Source organism: Eutrigla gurnardus (assembly GCF_963514095.1).
Source record: "Eutrigla gurnardus genome assembly, chromosome: 7".
NCBI lineage: Eukaryota > Metazoa > Chordata > Actinopteri > Perciformes > Triglidae > Eutrigla > Eutrigla gurnardus.
Window position 1 is genome coordinate 3372284 of NC_139921.1, and position 17207 is coordinate 3389490.

The 17207-nt window shown below is 40.2% G+C and overlaps 1 protein-coding gene across 4 annotated transcripts in view; it reads left to right on the forward strand.

The window, feature by feature from the left end:
- Positions 1-17134, forward strand: part of LOC311015497 (neurexin-3a-like) — a 79330-nt gene extending 62196 nt beyond the window's left edge. Inside the window, exons 14-20 of one of the 4 annotated variants that reach the window (XR_014597359.1) lie at positions 62-243; positions 1118-1289; positions 3399-3488; positions 4540-4847; positions 6624-6714; positions 11541-12067; positions 14010-14159. Coding sequence is in view for 2 of the 4 variants with exons in the window: in XM_084012768.1 (XP_083868894.1) it covers positions 62-243; positions 1118-1289; positions 3399-3488; positions 4540-4847; positions 6624-6714; positions 14644-14948 (1148 nt within the window). In the remaining 2 variants the exon portion in view is untranslated. Of the gene's footprint in view, positions 1-61; positions 244-1117; positions 1290-3398; positions 3489-4539; positions 4848-6623; positions 6715-11540; positions 12068-14009; positions 14160-14643 lie in introns of those variants that run through there. The other 3 variants (XR_014597360.1, XM_084012768.1, XM_084012767.1) reach the window with 3 other exon arrangements.
- The last annotated feature ends 73 nt before the right edge of the window (positions 17135-17207 follow it).

Sequence of the window (17207 nt, forward strand, 5' to 3'; positions counted from 1 at the left end):
AGCTGCTGTTCTTGTATTATCTTAGTGAACCCGTTACATCTGCTCCTGCTTCTCTTTCCAGCCGGGACCACGTACATCTTTGGCAAAGGAGGAGGCCTCATCACATTCAAGTGGCCAGCCAATGAGAGGCCGAGCACCAGGACAGACCGGCTGACCGTCGGCTTCAGCACCTCCCTGAAAGACGGCATCCTGGTCAGGATCGACAGTGCACCAGGTCTGGGGGACTACCTCATGCTGCACATAGTAAGTTCTCACACTCACAGAATAGATGGCTTGTCCCTTCTGGAAACATGAACATCTGGTGTGTAGAAAAATAAAATAAAAATACGGGGGGTTACAAACACAATCATTCTTGTGTTTGCGTAGTAAACCTACTTTATAATATTATACAACATTTCTGCAAAGATCCTCCTTTAGTGCTGTGTTCACATCAAACGCAATGCAAATATTCAACAGGAGGCGGGGCTTACCTCCACCAACATCAGCTGGTTTTCCAAAGCTGGAGGAACCCCAAATAAACTTAGCATTTAAACATTTAGCATTCAGCTGTGATTTAATATTAATAACCAGATGACAAGGATGCACCAAAATAATGGTGATCATTAAAAAGTGTGAAATCATGCTATGTTAAGTCTGTCGACAAGATGACAAGCTAACTCCTTTTAAAATGCTTGTTTTCTGAATGGAGTCTGGTTGGGTGCTTGGCTATGCTAAAATTGAAGCCGCTCCATCAACACTCCAAATGAAGTCATCTAGCCTAAATAAATACGGCAGAGACCTTGTTGTTTTGACCACAGATAGTCTCTGGTTCCTACACATGGTCTGGTCTGGTCTCTGGACTAATGTGAGCTACTATTGTAGACCTCTTTGGGGACCACAGACAGTCTCTGGTTTCTCCACATGGTCTGGTCTCTGGACTAATGTGAGCTTCTATCGTAGACCTCTTTGGGGACCACAGACCCAGGAGACAACATTTGGTTCCTCCATTTAGGACGATCTCAACACTGAGAGGCTTTAGAGACACAGTAACGAGAATGTCTGACTTGTAAGTGTGTCTGGTGAACTTCACATGTAAGTCTGAGTGATATACATGACTCATTGTGTGTTCTTTTTTCAGCAACAAGGCAAAATTGGAGTGACGTTCAACATTGGCACAGTGGACATCAGTGTGCAGGAGAGCAGTATCCCAGTGAATGATGGGAAGTATCATGTTGTTCGCTTCACCAGGAATGGTGGCAATGCTACCCTGCAGGTCGACAACTGGTCGATCAATGAGCACTTCCCAACAGGTAAAACCCCAATTCATCAGCTGTCTTCTGTCCTCTACAAACAGGTTGGCATCATGAGTGTTAGCAAGTCTGACAACAATACATGTCTGCTGATCAAAATATAGCAATTAGTTTCAATACCATGCGTGATAAGTCAGTGGGATCATGTTGTAATGAAAGAGTTCAGAAGGCAGCGTGAGCATAAGAAGGAAGAACGTGATGGAGTTCATGTGTCAGTAAAAAACAGCCACTGTTGCTTCTCAGGCCTTTTCTTCTTTTTTCTGAGCGAACCAACTCAGAGGTGCAGCTGTCAGAAGGGGTTTTTATGTGATCAGTGAACTCTATGGACCTCTGCTGGTCTCTAGCAGGAACTGAAACAGCTGGCATGGAGGAGACAATAGGCCTTTTAACACAGAAGATTCCACTGTAATCACGGAAAGGAGGGTCAAAAATATGCTTATATGTTTATAAGGAACTTTGCTTTGCATTGTAACACCGCAGCGGTGTTACCTTTTACAAAGCATATTGGCTTTAAGGAACGAGAGAGACGATGACGTAACGCAATAGTGTCGGCGGCCATTTGAGATATTAAATGAGCATCGGAAATCCGATAGGCTCGATTGCATCAAAACAACAATGAAAGGTGAACTTTTGCTCGTTTATTTACACGATTCTTCGACCGCAATCGATGCTGCTGTGCATCATAAACATGTTGATGATAAATGGTGGCCTCGTATGACCAACTACTGGCTTCCGGCTTGGAGTCTCAGAGGCGTGACATTCTGTCACCCCTTTCCATCTTGGTAGCATTTACAAATGACGACGGGGCAGAAAGTGATACTTGACGCAAAAGGCAGTGTTAAGGGGCTAGTGTGAGCACACCCCTTCCAGCGTTGCCTTGGGAGGCCCAGGGTTGAGAAGCAAAATACATACATACATACATAAACTCTGTCAAAACTTGAATAATTCAACCTCAAAATGATAATTTGCATATCAGAATCAACAAACAGAGAAAATAAGTGGAAAACAAGGCATTGTGGGACTGAAACTGGGAAGTGATGTTAAACAGAGTTAGAGAAGAAAATGGGTATGACATGGATCAGTAGCTCATTTGTTTTTGAAAAGGGAAAGACAGGACAAAGAAGAAATGAAAGAGGACATACAATGAGTGTATGTTGTAAATATACAACTGCAGTGAGTGTGAGCAACAATCCACATATAGATCAGTGTCATGAGTTACAGAAGTGTCAGCTGATATACCACCAGACTTCAGAGTAACCTCCTTTCTCCATATTCATCCTTCACTGTATAAAACAGCTTTTTATATTTGTGTATTTTCTTGTCACAAAAATCCCCAGCCCTAAGTATAAGCTTTATCAAGGAGGGAAGCCTAAATCATGCTCTTAAATGTACTGGTACTTTAATGCAAATCCTTGTATACATACAACCTTGGGACACTGGTTAGTGGTAAAACCATCACATCTTAAGCTGTTGCTATTGGGTTCATCCCAGCCCACGCAGCCTTGAAGATGAGCAGCTCAGCCACACAAACACAATGTCCTTTTTGGAAACATATGCTTCCTGAAGAAACCATTTATATTAATTGTTGGCAACAGAGCAACACGCTACAACTGCAGTATTAAAAAGCCTGGTTCGTTCATATTTATGCTCAACTTATCATTAATTACCAACCAGCTTTGGGCAGATGTGATATCCAGGAAAGGACATTCACATGTTCAGCTATGAAAGGATATATTTAAATGTCCACATGTATAAGGTGAGATTGTAAGTACATACTGACAAAACCTAACTATCGTGTTGCGTTGCAGAAAACAGGTTCACCTTTCTGTGTCAACTGAGATGTCTGACTAAAATAAATGTGGAGGCTGAAAAGTTATGATGTTGAAATTGTGAAATGTTTACATTTTGTCTGCTTCATGTGCTGCATAATTAACATTGTTATTGTTATATATTTGATTTTTTTTTGTCCACAAATAGGGAGAAATTATGCTTCAACTAAACCAAGTTTAATAAAAATGTAAAATCATTTAAACGTATTGTAAATGTTAGAGGCAAAGTGATGCTGATGATCAATAAATGTATTCATAAATGTCTTCTTAAACTTTAAAGGGAACAGTGACATTGAACGCTATCAAATGGCCAATAAGAAAATTCCTTTCAAATACGCCAGACCAGTAGAGGAGTGGCTACAAGAGAAAGGTAACTTCAAGCTAACGTGTTTCTGTGCTTGTGTGTGTTCACTATAACGATCTCATAATGAGGAGAGTTCACGAAGGCTTATTGTCTCTGTTTGACTCTAAAATGGATTGTGTGATAAATGAAATGTGTTTTTTTCTATGATTCCAACTTACATTAATGCAGCTTAAAAGATATTCATCCAAACTTTACATTTTTAAAAGAAGCATTAAATGTATTGTCTGAACAAACATGCAAACCAATGCATGGAACTGCATATGGAACAATGATAACTATAAAACTACCTACATAAATGAACCAATAAATTGTAAGATAATTCAATATATAATAAAAATGAATGAGTAATAGTTATGGGTGGGAGAAGAAATCTCTCATTCATTATTATGAAATGCTATAAAATAAAATATAATTTCAATATGAATGGCTGTAAACTGTTTTAACTGTGCTAGAGCAGCAACCAGCCTTAAGTCTGTGGGTGTCTGAAGAACCAGTGTGTAGGATTTAGTGGCATCTAGTGGTGAGGCTGAGTATCGTTAACAGCTCCTTTTCCAAGCGTGTAGAGAACTACGGTGGTCTTCAGGTAACACAGGTTAAAATATGTAATGCAAATACTCATAGTGGACTTGGTGGAAAAGAGACCGACTCCTTATGTAGACTTGAAGGTCTCTTTCTAAGCGAATGAAACCACAACGTTTTGGGTGATTATGGAAACATCCTTTTGAATAGGATATCCCAATTCTGCCAATAAATCCTCCTAAATCCTAAACACTGGTCCTTTCCAGCGTACCTGCTAGTTTGGTTCATGTGTGTCCAGCAGCATAAAGTACTAAAGGCTGGGTATGGTGATTGATATATATGTACCTCCCACCTGTACACTATCAACATAGCACACAGATGGGCAAAGAAAAGAACTGTGGAAGGACTGCTTACACTGGTCCCATCGCAGCCACACAAATAAGCCTTTCCTTTTTTGTTAATTAATAGTGCAGCTAACTGTTCATTAAAAAGTGTTTTTTTCCATTCAAAATAACTTAAATCTGGATGTCTTCTCTAGGGCGGCAGCTAACAATTTTCAACACTCAAGCAACAGTCGTGATTGGTGGTAGTGATCACAGCCGGCCATTTCAGGGTCAACTGTCTGGCCTTTATTACAATGGCCTAAAAGTGTTGAACATGGCTGCTGAGGGCAACCCCAACATCAAGATTAATGGAAGTGTAAGGTTGGTAGGTGATGTCCCCAGTGTGGCAGGCTCAGCAAGGACCACAACCTTGTCTCCGGAGATGTCCACCACCTTCATTGAGACGACTACCATGATGTCCACCACCACTACACGGAAACAGAGATCCTCCTCAACTGTACAGGTACGGATAGACAGAGGACATCTCGGCTTTTTGAATAGTCTGTTTCCTGTTTTATTTTGAAGTGCCCTGCCCCTTGTGTGCTCTGTTTGTTTGACTTTATGATTGTACCTCCTTGTTTCCTGTTACATGTGTTGTTTACTCTCTCATCAGTGCTGCCCCCTTTGTTTCCACCAATCAGTATCCAGCCTGCCCTCATGTATGCCCAGCTGTGTCTTGTTGTCTCATTAGTTTCTAGTATTTAGTCCGTGTCTTTCCCTGGCTCTGTGTCAGGTTGTCTGTATTACTCCAGTGGCTATGGTCCTTCCTAGAGTCTGTTTGATCCTCATTACTTACTGGTTTGGGGATTTTTTGGGGTAGTTTTTCCTTCGTATCTCTCAGCTGCCCCCTCAGCTTTTGGCTTGTTGTATCAGCTTCAGCTGTATTAAAGGTTTTAGTTGATTTATACCTCAATTCCTCATTTCTGCATTTGGGTCCTCTTTTTTACCGAGTACTACACCCACCTCATCAACTCCCTACACCGCTGGGAACAGGCAAACATGGCAACAAGCGTAGGGGTTATTGAGTGGTGATGGGGCCATTGTCCCTCCCCCGAGACAGATTTTGCATTAAAATGTATGTTTAGACACCAGTATTGCAGCTTAAGCAGCTTACAATGTGGTTTCAGTGTAGGCAATGGGAGATAAAGTCCACAGTCCTGGTTCTATGTAAACTACATTCTGTTTTAGCTGACATGAGGCTCCAGCAGTCAATCCTCCACTGTTGAGGAGCATTTTGTGCTCCTGTCCTTCTGTAGCAGCTCAGTGTGACCAACAGACTGTGACTTTGTGCAACATCCACTTGGTTTGATTAAGTCAGACTCACACTGTTAACTCCAGGTAAACTACAATGTGTGAAGCATGTTAAGAGGGGATTTAATGGACGTGGTAAATAAATGGACCTGCATTTACAGAGCGCCTTTCTAGTCTTTCTGACCACTCAGAGTACTTTACATTACATGTCTGCATTCACCCATTTACACACATTCATACATTGCTAACAGAGGCTGTCATGCCGGTGCCACCTGCTCATCAGGGTCTCACTAACATTTACACACATTCACAGCTTTTTGGGGCAACTTTGGGTTCAGTATTTTGCCAAAGGCTTGTAGACTGAAGGAGCCGGGGATGGAACCGTCAATGGATGACAATGAAATCACCATCACTATGGAGTTATTAGTAACTATTTATTGCTATTAAATCACAGCTAGTTTATTCTGGGTTCCTCCAGCTGTGGTAAACCAGCCTACGTGGGTCCTGCTAGATCCAGTGAATCCAGCTTGGTGAAATCCACCAAGCACCTCTGGATGGTGTCATGAACCCAAACAGGACGCCTGGTTTGGTTTCCTGTGTATCTGGGACTTCAACATGTACAAAGCAGCAATAGTGGTTATTTCAGCGTTGATGGAGGAAACCGGGTTGGGGTCTACATGGAGGGAAGCCTCGCCTCCTCTCTGGTGCATCTAGTAAATAATGCACACAAATGATCCCCAAATTTGCTTCACGGTTGGTTTGGTGAGCATTAGAGGTTCACGAGTGAAAGGCATTGTATGTGTATGTACTGAATTATGTCCTCATAATCAAGGGAACCTTGAGTTAAGATCTTGTTGTCAAACTGCTGTTTCTGGACTTTCATGCTCACCTTCTAACTTGTTCTGTATATTTTTGTCTCGTCTTGTTGCCGGTGTGTCTTTGTGTTTTGGGGCTGTGATCTCTGGTGACCAACGCTCGGCCCACGAAGCATGCGACAGATGAAATTGTGTCGTCTGCAGAGTGTTCGAGTGACGACGAGGACCTGGAGGAGTGTGATACTAGCCATACAGGTGGGCTAGGTTAGTTTGCGTTTGCTTGCTTTTTATGTGCTTCCCCTCATCTGCACCAGAGGATCGAGGGATCCTCCAAGCATCACACCCCCATGGTTCAACAAAGTGTAACTTCATAAAACAGTGAGCATAACAGCACTACACACTAGCCAACATAAAGAAAGATCCAATTCAATGTGAAACTAGTTGAGCTGGTGCATCAGTCACACAGAACGCTTGTTCAGTTTCATTCAGTAACCCAGAATGAGCTACACTTGCACATGGGGTCTCCAACGTGGTCAACATGGTCACCAGTTTTCATACAAGTTCTGCTGCTCAGAGGATTAACACGGGTCAGGACAAGTCATCACACATGTGCAGAACCTGTATGATGGTGAACCATGTTCTCTGCACTGATGCTGAACTGTCTCACATGGTGTTTGAGTCCACTCACTGCTCCACTGACTTTCATTTAACAGTCTTTGTTTTCAGCAGAGCACTGTCTAGACTACGCTGTTGTTTTCTTCATTTGTGTTCCTCCATCTTGCCTTACTTTGGTTCATGTAATAGAGAACAGATATCATTGAATTTCTGTGTACAAGTTTTTCCTTTTTTGGGTCATACTTTTGCTTTTAGGTGTACTCGTTATTCTGTCTTTTTTGTCTCTAAATATTAAAAACTCTCAAAAGTTTAAGCCTTGTGATAGCTTAGAGAATCAGTTTGAAAGAATTTGGGAATTTCCATATTCTAGCAACATTAATTTATTAGGATACAGCAAACAGCCATGTTGTCACTCCCATACTGAAGAATCAAACTGTCACACACCTTTGTGAGGTGCATGGCGGTTAGATTCTTTTTCGAAAGGAATTTTCTTTGAACATGCTCATTTGAAGCCCATTTACAACAATACAACATAACCTTTCAACTATGACGCTTATTTGAATGTTCTCTCAAGTGAACTCATGATATCCACCCAGACACCAAACGCAAAGCTGCTGTTGGGTGTAAATTGTGCCAGCTCCAGTATTTACTTCATGTTGGGAAGAAATACCTTCCTGCTGCAGTCAATCACTGAGACCTTAGAGAAACACGAGGGAATAATGAAATGAGAAACAATGAAGAACTCCAGTTGACAAACACATTTCTTTCCTGGAGGCCCTGTTCGCCATCACAGTCTCACACAGGTTCATGAAACATTTCAGAAATTTAATCTACTGATTCAAATACATGGATACAAATTTCCCATGTTTTTGTGTCGCTCAACACGACTTTTAAATGAATGTAGTTCAGTTAGAACAATTGTTCGTGCCTGCACCACATTTTTCTGTCTGTCTGTCGGGACGATATTAAGGTACATTTTAGACAACAAAACCAACGTTAAGTTTATAAAACAGAACCAACGATAAGTTTATAAAACAGAACCAACGGCAAGTTTATAAAACAGAACCAACGGCAAGTTTATAAAACAGAACCAACGATAAGTTTATAAAACAGAACCAACGGCAAGTTTGGACAAAAAAACAACGTTGGGTTTACACAAAAAAACAATGTTATGTTTAGACTAAAAAAACACTGTTGTCTTTAGACAACGAAAACAACATCAAGTTTTGGCAACAAAACCAAGATTATGTTTAAACAACAAAACCAACTTTAAGTTCAGGCAACAAAACTAACATTAGGTTTATGAAAAGCATCCCCAACACGTCACTTCACAACAGCACTTTGGGACTCGTGGTGTCCAACAAGGCGGTTAAAGTCTGTTGGCATTGGCCCCATCCACCTTGTCCGTAGTCTTTCTCAGTATTTAATACTACGTCACTATTTCTGGACGTTGATTCGTCACGTGGATGCGTTTAATTCATGTGTCCAACAACAAAAAGGATCCTAGTTAACTTAACATTGTTTTACTGCTGAGAGACACAAACTAAATGTTTACAGAAACCATTCTTGTCTCTGAACATTCAACCAATAGACTGTATTTCATGACTAACCTGTCATGAGACTGGGTTGGTAGGACATAGAGACTACTTGTAGTGTGATGGTGGATGCTGTTCTGCTCACCACCAGTAGGTGGTCCCTTCTTAAGGGCTTTCCCAGATTGTTTCGCCTCTGAAAGGTTGTGATGTAAATGGCTTCAATGCTGTGCTGTGTAGCCGGAGATTCATGGGGATTTGTGAAGAAAGACAAAGACAGGGCCCCAGTCATCCAATCATGTGTTTACACAGAAATTCTCACCATTCTAACCCCAACATCACTTTGACGTTGACCGCATGTTTTTATTTCTGATGTTATTTCCTGTTTTATTTGGTCTTTTCTACATTTTGCTCTCAACCATCATTCTGGTCTGTTCGCCAACCATCCAGAAACCACTTGTGTGTTCGCCTCATCGTGTTTGGCATGACGTTATTTGTTTCCACATATATTACAATAGTACCATGCGGCTTTCAGTTTTCAGAGCAAATAAAAAGGGAAAAAAAGTCATACCATCCAAATCTTTGTCTTTAACTGAAGACTGATGGTAGTTGAATCTGAAATCCTCATAATTCTTCCAGTTTGGTTCTCCTGTCACCTATAAAGTATCTCAACCCGTCTTAGTACAGATGGAAGACCTTGCAGTATTTACCCCTTTTGTTTTGCTCTTTAGCAATCATTGGTGTCATGGTTGATCAAAATGTTCATATCATTGTGTTTAGGTCGACCTTTGATCATCTCTTGCATGACTCCTCCACATTTACACTCACTTGGTTGCTTCGTCTGCATCCATGAGTGGAAACGCTGAACGTGTCTTCGTTCAGTCGCCATCTGTCCGGTTTGTTTGGAGAAGTTATCAGTGATTCTGTTCTCTGTTGTAAATCTGTTGTCTTTCTTTACTTTCTATTGATTTCATAAGATGGCAGTGAAAAGCCTATGGAATAGATCAGACTGAAATCATTCTGGAGACCTCATACATAATGATTATGGTACAAAAACACCACATGGCCAATGAGTAATAACAGCTGTTTCCGATTAATGTCCGGCATATTTTATTTCATTTTATTGACGTTGGAAGAAGAGTGTGATACATATCACAGCAGATGAATCATAAATCACACTTCCCATATGATTTAAATCTGTTTCCTCTCTTCCCTTGATCATAGTACATCTGTACATATATCTATATACAATCTATGAATGCCATCTTATGGAATTCCTCTCCCATTATATTTGACGTACATGGTAAAACCATGTGGGTTGCATTAGGCAGAATATTGAGTCATGTGTCGAAGGACAGTGTGGGGTTAAAGCTGCTATCTGTAATATTCTGATTCTACTTCCATCTGAGTTAAAGAGTCTCCACGGCTGCCGTCACACTGTTCTCCTCCTTTTTACTTCCATCCTACTGATGGCATCTTTATATGTGCAGACCAATGTGAGCACAACTTCACTACATGATCATGATGAACGTTAACAAGCAACATGTGAGAGTTAGAAGGAAGCGACAGGAAGTCAGGCGAGGCTGATCTCTGTCCAGCCTCGTCCACACACACTGAAGGTCTTCTTCTTTAGCCAGTGTGACAGCAGCCAATAGAAACCGTTACAGTGTGTGTGTGTGTGTGTGTGTGTGTGTACACTAATACATGTGTATGTGTGTAGTCAGTAGTTTCAGATACACTACACAATGTTACTGTTGGATAGCAGCTTTAAGCTTCGTCTTTTCACTCTTTGTCGTCCTGATTAAATCACATTTCACATAAAGTACATGACAAAATGATGAATTTATGTTTTGTGTTCTTCGTTAAACTTGAGCTGTGTCCCAATTGCATACTACCTTCTAATTAAGCGAGTACTTGAGTTCCCGCTAGAAACAACAGGGCGATGTAACCTGACACACAGATTAATCGATGCTGGGAGTGGTGATGACAATGTAACGCACAATGTAATGCACAATAGACACAATTGGCTGATGCTTTGACAGACGTCTGTTAGCACACATGTGATAGTAAGGGATTGGGACACAGAGTCCTGTTCTCTAACATTGCTCAGTTTTAGCTGCTCCCAGTTTGCTGTGTTGTTCCTTTTCTACTTTCCCTAAATGCAACTTACTTGAAGCATGCATCAGCATCCTACAGTCCAACTCAATAACTCACTCCTATTAATGATAAGGACCCGTCGCCAGCCAGTAGCCTGTCTCTCTGCTGTGCACCCAGACTCACACTCATGTTTAAAGACTAACATGTCACCCAGAACCCCGAGAGAGGAGCCCGACCCCCAGTCGAGCTCCTCTCTCAACACTGTCTGCTTTCTATTGTGTGTATCTTCGTTTTTTCATCTTAACATTTTTCATTTGAGAGTTATTTCTGCTCACATTTATTTTTGGTATTTTTCCAATTGATCACTGGCATTTTGGTTCTGATTATGGTTTTTGGCTTATTAATTCTGTTTGGTTTGTTCTTTTGTCAATCAGATAATATTTGAACCACAGCTTGAATTATTTTTGATATGATTAGACTCTTTTTGGATTTGGAACTGCTTCAGTAACTAACTTCTGTGTTTTATTTCTCACAGTTTGTATCCTGGTAAATTCATCGAATTCATGTAGTCAACGTTCCAAACTAAGAAGCCAACTGTAAATGTTAGCTGACGCAGTTCCTCATCCACTTCTCACATTTCCTCCATTTTTCAGATCTTTTTTTCAAATCTATTTTGACAAAACAAATAATATTTTGACTGTAAGACAAAAAAAGCAATGAGTGCATGGCTAAGAAGTTGCAGTTTAGGGTTTGTCAGACTTGTCAGTGTTAGACTTCTTCTGTTCTTTTCTGTAGATGGGCATGATTATTGCTCATTGTTTGTATATCCCCATCCCTTCCTTACAGCCAAAAGCTCTAATGCCGCCCGACCGCTTCGTACTGCCTTTACATGGACATGGCAACTGACTTCCACTGTCACCCTCATCACCCTCATCTCCTCTGTAGTATGTTCATAGGCCCCGCCCCTTCTTCACCTCCTCCCTTGTCTTTAGATATATCCAAGTATAAAGTCATCATTCCATCACACTAAAGATCAATTTAAGCAAAAACTGTAACATGAATAGATTTTAGATACTATTGAAGTCTATTGCAATGAAAAAAAAATGTAGATACACATTTTTTTGTAAAAACAAATTATTTACCAGGAAAAAACAAAACATAAAAAAACAGAATTATGGTGTTTATTTTTATGTTCTGTGTTGTGGATGTATGTGTTGTTGCCTCCCTGTACCGTCGTGTTTTAAGATAGAACACTATCTACAATGGATAAAAATGATCTTTAACGGTACCAAGTGGCTATCCAGCATTCTTACACAACCTTTCCTTTGTAAATTCTTTTCTTCATGCCTATAACATGCGGGCAATTTGTTGATGTAAGTTGACCTTTATCACTTTGTATGTTTACGCTCTCTTTGGATGTGTGGTTAAGGTGCAGTTTGTAAAGTATGCAGAGTGAAGCAGCTCAACATATTTATTCTTGTATATCTCGTTGCTACATGTAGCAGCTTTAGCACTTTCACATCACAAAATGATTCAGCTATAGTTGCTGATTCAAATTACTAAATTGTCCTAATATTTACAAATAAAAAAACAAGGATGACCTTACAAAAATCACACACATGTTCCACCGTATGATTGGTCATTGAGTAACACTGGATGTGAACACACAATACTGTGTCTTCTAGCACCTAGCTAAAGCTAATAAGCTAAAGCTTACAACCTGCATCTCTGATCCATCGGTGGAAAACAAAGTCTTTAATGGTGTTTTATTGGTTGAAGTGATAGAATAAAAAGGCCTCGGCCTGTGTGCTTGTGAATGGATATGTTGCTGTGCATCAAAGATTCAGTATGCACATGTTTGATGACAGTGGATACTTTTCATGTCAATGGTACACAATGTTCACTCCAATGACACCGGCTTCAGATCACATTGCATTCTTCTCCTTCGATGTGTTAGTATTGAAGGTAATAACATAGTAGTATTTTATATTTTATAACTTCATAGACCCACAAAGACCTAGGTGGCACAGATACAGCTTTTAAATGATAATAAATACAGAGCAACATAATTTTGTTGTTGAATTGTAGTGTTGGGTAAGTCACAAAGCCGTGCACTGTCGAAGAATACAGTATTGACTTTACAACAAACGTAGTCGCTTTACGGCAAAAGGTAGTCTCGTTCCATTGTATGAGATTCATCCCTCCAGTTCAGACATTAACTCTGACATTTGGAAATAATAAGTGCTAAACTAAGCGTAACTAGCTAACCATCAGAGGCTAATGGCAAAATAAAGTGTCATGAAACCCTTCCCCCAGGCTGGTATTTCACAAAGGTGAGCATTCGGGTGACTTTGACCATTGACATGGTACAAACTTAAAGATTGTTCTTGGTCATAGAGCTGCTCGTACAACACTGTCACAGCAAATACAAAGTACAGAAAGAAGAAAGAAAGTCCTCTGCAATCCAAATAGTTGTGTAAACTGTTAACTTTCCAGTCAGTGGAGTAACTTTCATGATATTTGCACAGATTTGTTGTATGTACAAACAAATGTATAGAAATAATATGCACAAATGTCTTGCTAGCAAACTCACTGTCTCACTGACATGCAAACTTTCTGATACTTAATGGGTTGCACATGACAATGAGGACAGTTAACTTTGTATGTATGTTTAATTGTCATTTGTCATGACAATTACAAATTGGCATTTGCATCCAATTTAATATTAGACCTGATTAAGCTATTATTATAAGACTATTATCTTGAGTATAAAGAAAGCGTTTCCATCTGCACTACAACAAACTGACTGCTTGTGTGATTGAGATCCCGTTTAGCTCCAGAACAGCTCTGTGTCTGAGAAATGTTTCTGTAAAGGTTTAAGATGATTGGAGAGCCACTGATCCGCTCGTCACAGCAATCTGTAGTTTGGAGAAAACCTTTGCTTTTGCTGTGAAATGAAACTTTTTGAAGTTTAAGTATTTGAAGTTTATTTCTTATTTAATAAATTGGAGAAAAAGAATAACTATGTTTATTTGAACTGCTACTAGCTTATTAAATTATATTGGGAATGAACCAAGTACAGCACAGCATATTCAATTTGCAGCATATTTTACTGGCTCATCCTTTCATACTTCTTAAACCTTTTGAAATGTTTTTTGAAAAATGCCATTTTTACTATCTTAAATTGATATGAATTTGTTTTGGGTTGGATTTGGGCCAAGTTGTTCCCTGTTTTGTTAATTTGTCCAGGTGTATCTCATTTAGTATATTCCATACTGGCCTCTAACATGACTGCCTGTCTGTGTCCAACCCCAGGAGCTGAGTTAGTCGTCCCTACTTCAGGATCCATTAGCACACCCCTCTGTAGCTCCTCGTGCACCCTTCATTCTCACTCCCTCAACCCACCACCCACTCCTCACCATAATTGAGACCACCAAAGAGTCCCTGTCCAAGGCCACTGAGGCGGGGGTACCTTGCTTGTCGGACCGAGGCAGCGATGATTGTGATGATGATGGCTTGGTGATATCGGGGTATGGCTCTGGGGACGCGTTCAAGTCTAACCTGCCCCCTACTGATGATGAAGATTTTTACACGACCTTCTCCTTGGTAACAGATAAGACCTTATCCACGTCAGGCTTTGAAGGTGGCTACAAAGCTCACGCGCCCAAGACTTTTAGACCTAACAAACCTCCAATCTCCAGACGCGGTAGGACTACCACTACCGCGGTACCACTTACCGCCGACCAGAGCCGCACCACCGCCACCTCTGCCTCCACCGCAACCCTTCACAATGCTCCGGCCAAACAGCCGGCTGGCAAAATGAATAATCGCGAGCTAAAACCCCAGCCCGACCTAGCATTGCTTCCATTGCCCACATCCTTTGAGGTAGACAGCACCAAGCTGAGGGGCCCATTAATAACCTCCCCAATGTTCCGTAATATACCCACAGCACTCCCCACAGAGCCGGGCGTCAGGCGAGTTCCAGGGCCCTCGGAAGTTGTCCGTGAATCTAGCAGCACCACCGGGATGGTCATCGGAATAGTGGCTGCCGCTGCCCTGTGCATCCTCATCCTCCTGTATGCCATGTATAAGTACAGGAACAGGGATGAAGGCTCCTACCAGGTGGACGAGAGCAGGAACTACATAACCAACTCAGCTGTGCAGAGCAATGGCGCTGTCATGAAGGACAAACAGCAGAGCTTGAAAGGCAGCAACAAGAAACAGAAAAATAAGGATAAGGAATATTATGTGTGACTGAGAGACTTTGAAGAAAGAAAGCTCTAAGAGGACATTTACTATGACGAAGTGATGGTATAACATGGAACTTGAATAATCTTATACTGTGCTGAGTAGTTGAACTGATGATATGTACTGTAATATAAAGCACACTTACTATTGTAAGCATAACGACAAGGCTAAATAGCAACTTTAGAGACCTTACTCTTCTATCTGGTCAGAGACGTTATCAGTATAGAACACTTCACAGCTACATCATTCTCCTAAGTGACTTTTAGAGCTATGTGATCCTTGGCATTAACGAAAACACTTTTTGTAAAATTGTTACACTTACAAAAGGCTCATAATCTTAAACATTTTTCAGCATGTAGTGCTTAACTGGAGGGGGTCAGGCACACCATCATTGTAAAAGTCAAAAAAGGACTCTTGTTGTATCAGAGTATGACACATTTTTATGGTTTATACATAATAAAAGTGTGGTGTCTAACTTATTTTGCTTGAAGCAAAAGGAAAAACAAAATGACAAAAATAACAACAAGAAAAGAAAAGTATTTCTGTGTATAAAATGATACCTGAGCAATGTGAGTGAGCAAAATGCCATGGACAGATCTGATAAACCTGATTCAGCACAATTCTTGTCATTGTTTGACAAGTGACTCACTTTGTGGAAATAAGGTAAAAAGCAACTGATTGTAAAATGCATGCCATCCAGATTCTACGGTAAAGTCCAGTCCAGTAAAAGTTCAGTATACAGTGTTCAACTTGGACATTCTCTTAATAAATGCCAAACAGTTCTTCATTATCAGATCAGAACTTAGCCACTGTCCTCTTTTTGAACCCCTCAAAATGTTAACTATGGAAAAAAAGGTCTATTATTGATGCACAGCCAGTGGTGGTTTTATCTTTTTGCAAAACTGTATGTTGGTTCATTGCCTGTCGTTCTCATTTTCTATGGAGGTGTGCGGAGGAAGACAAATGCAGTACTACAACACTGTTAACTAATGTGTATACAGAAATAAATCAAATGTTGAAAGTGTGAATTCTATCAGCTGTCACAGTCAACTGTGTCAAAAAAAACAAGAAATTTGTTTACATATTTTATTACATGCTAGCTGTTGTACTTTGTAGGTAGGAAAGTGTACATATACCATGACAGTTGTAATTTTTAGTACCTCTATTGTACAGACTGAAAATATGGTTTATCAGCGTATTTCATGACAGAATCTATTAACTGTTAATTTACTTGGAGAAAAAAACTTTAATGAGATTGTGGAGAATCATATTGATATTTCATAAAGAATAAAATGTATTGTTAGCCTAGAGATCTAACCAGAGATGTTTCTAAAGTTGCATGAATATTTAACTACTTGCAGTTGTCCAACAAATACAAGGTGCCCTTCCTTCTGTATATGGCTTTCTTGTTCTGGGTCACACTAGTGATATTTCTTTTTGAAAGAGAATAAAGAGAGACAGAGAGACGAAGAGGCTATGATGGATGGGTTTCACAGTTTGAAGGAGCTAAAATGGTGGTGGGGGGGTTAAGTGGGATTGGTCACTCAAATCATTGTTTTCTCACCTTTTTATCATTAGTTAACAATATTTTACTGTCCATTTATGTTTTCATTATCTGCCATTGTCATTTTATGATGTAGAGGTGCAATCTTTACTTGCCTGAAATTCATATTTTTGTGTTATAATTGTTACTTTTCATAACCTTTTTTTCATCAGTTTGATAACAAATAAAACAATCTTTTGTTCTCTGAAATTATACTGTAGTCCTTGGATAAGTCCAATTATTAATAGCAATACTCTACCACTTCAACATTTGCCCTCATTCTCACCGTAAAATCATTTAGATTCAGCAGTGTTGGTTTAAAATTTGTCTTTCACTATAACATTAAATATTGGTGATCAAAACAGCAACACTCGACGTTAAGCTCTCTGCTCCATCAGGACTGTGAAGGTGTGGTTTTTGCTCTCTAGTTACGCTGATATGTGACTTGATATTGATGTACTGGGTGAATTTGTTGATGCTGCAGTTAAGTGAACATGTACCACATGTCTGGACATTTGTTCAAAATGTTCTATCTACAGCCAATGAGAGAGAGAGGAGCTGGAGCAGCTGACGGTGTTTCCAGGCAACGATAAACTCTCTAGCTCTTGAGGCTAACGTTAGCTAGCACACTACTGTCGACAAATATTAAAACTGACAGCGCTGACTGCGTACCCTCAACCGTTTCAAGCCTTCTCTTTTTGAGCATTTGGTGGTCAGTCCTT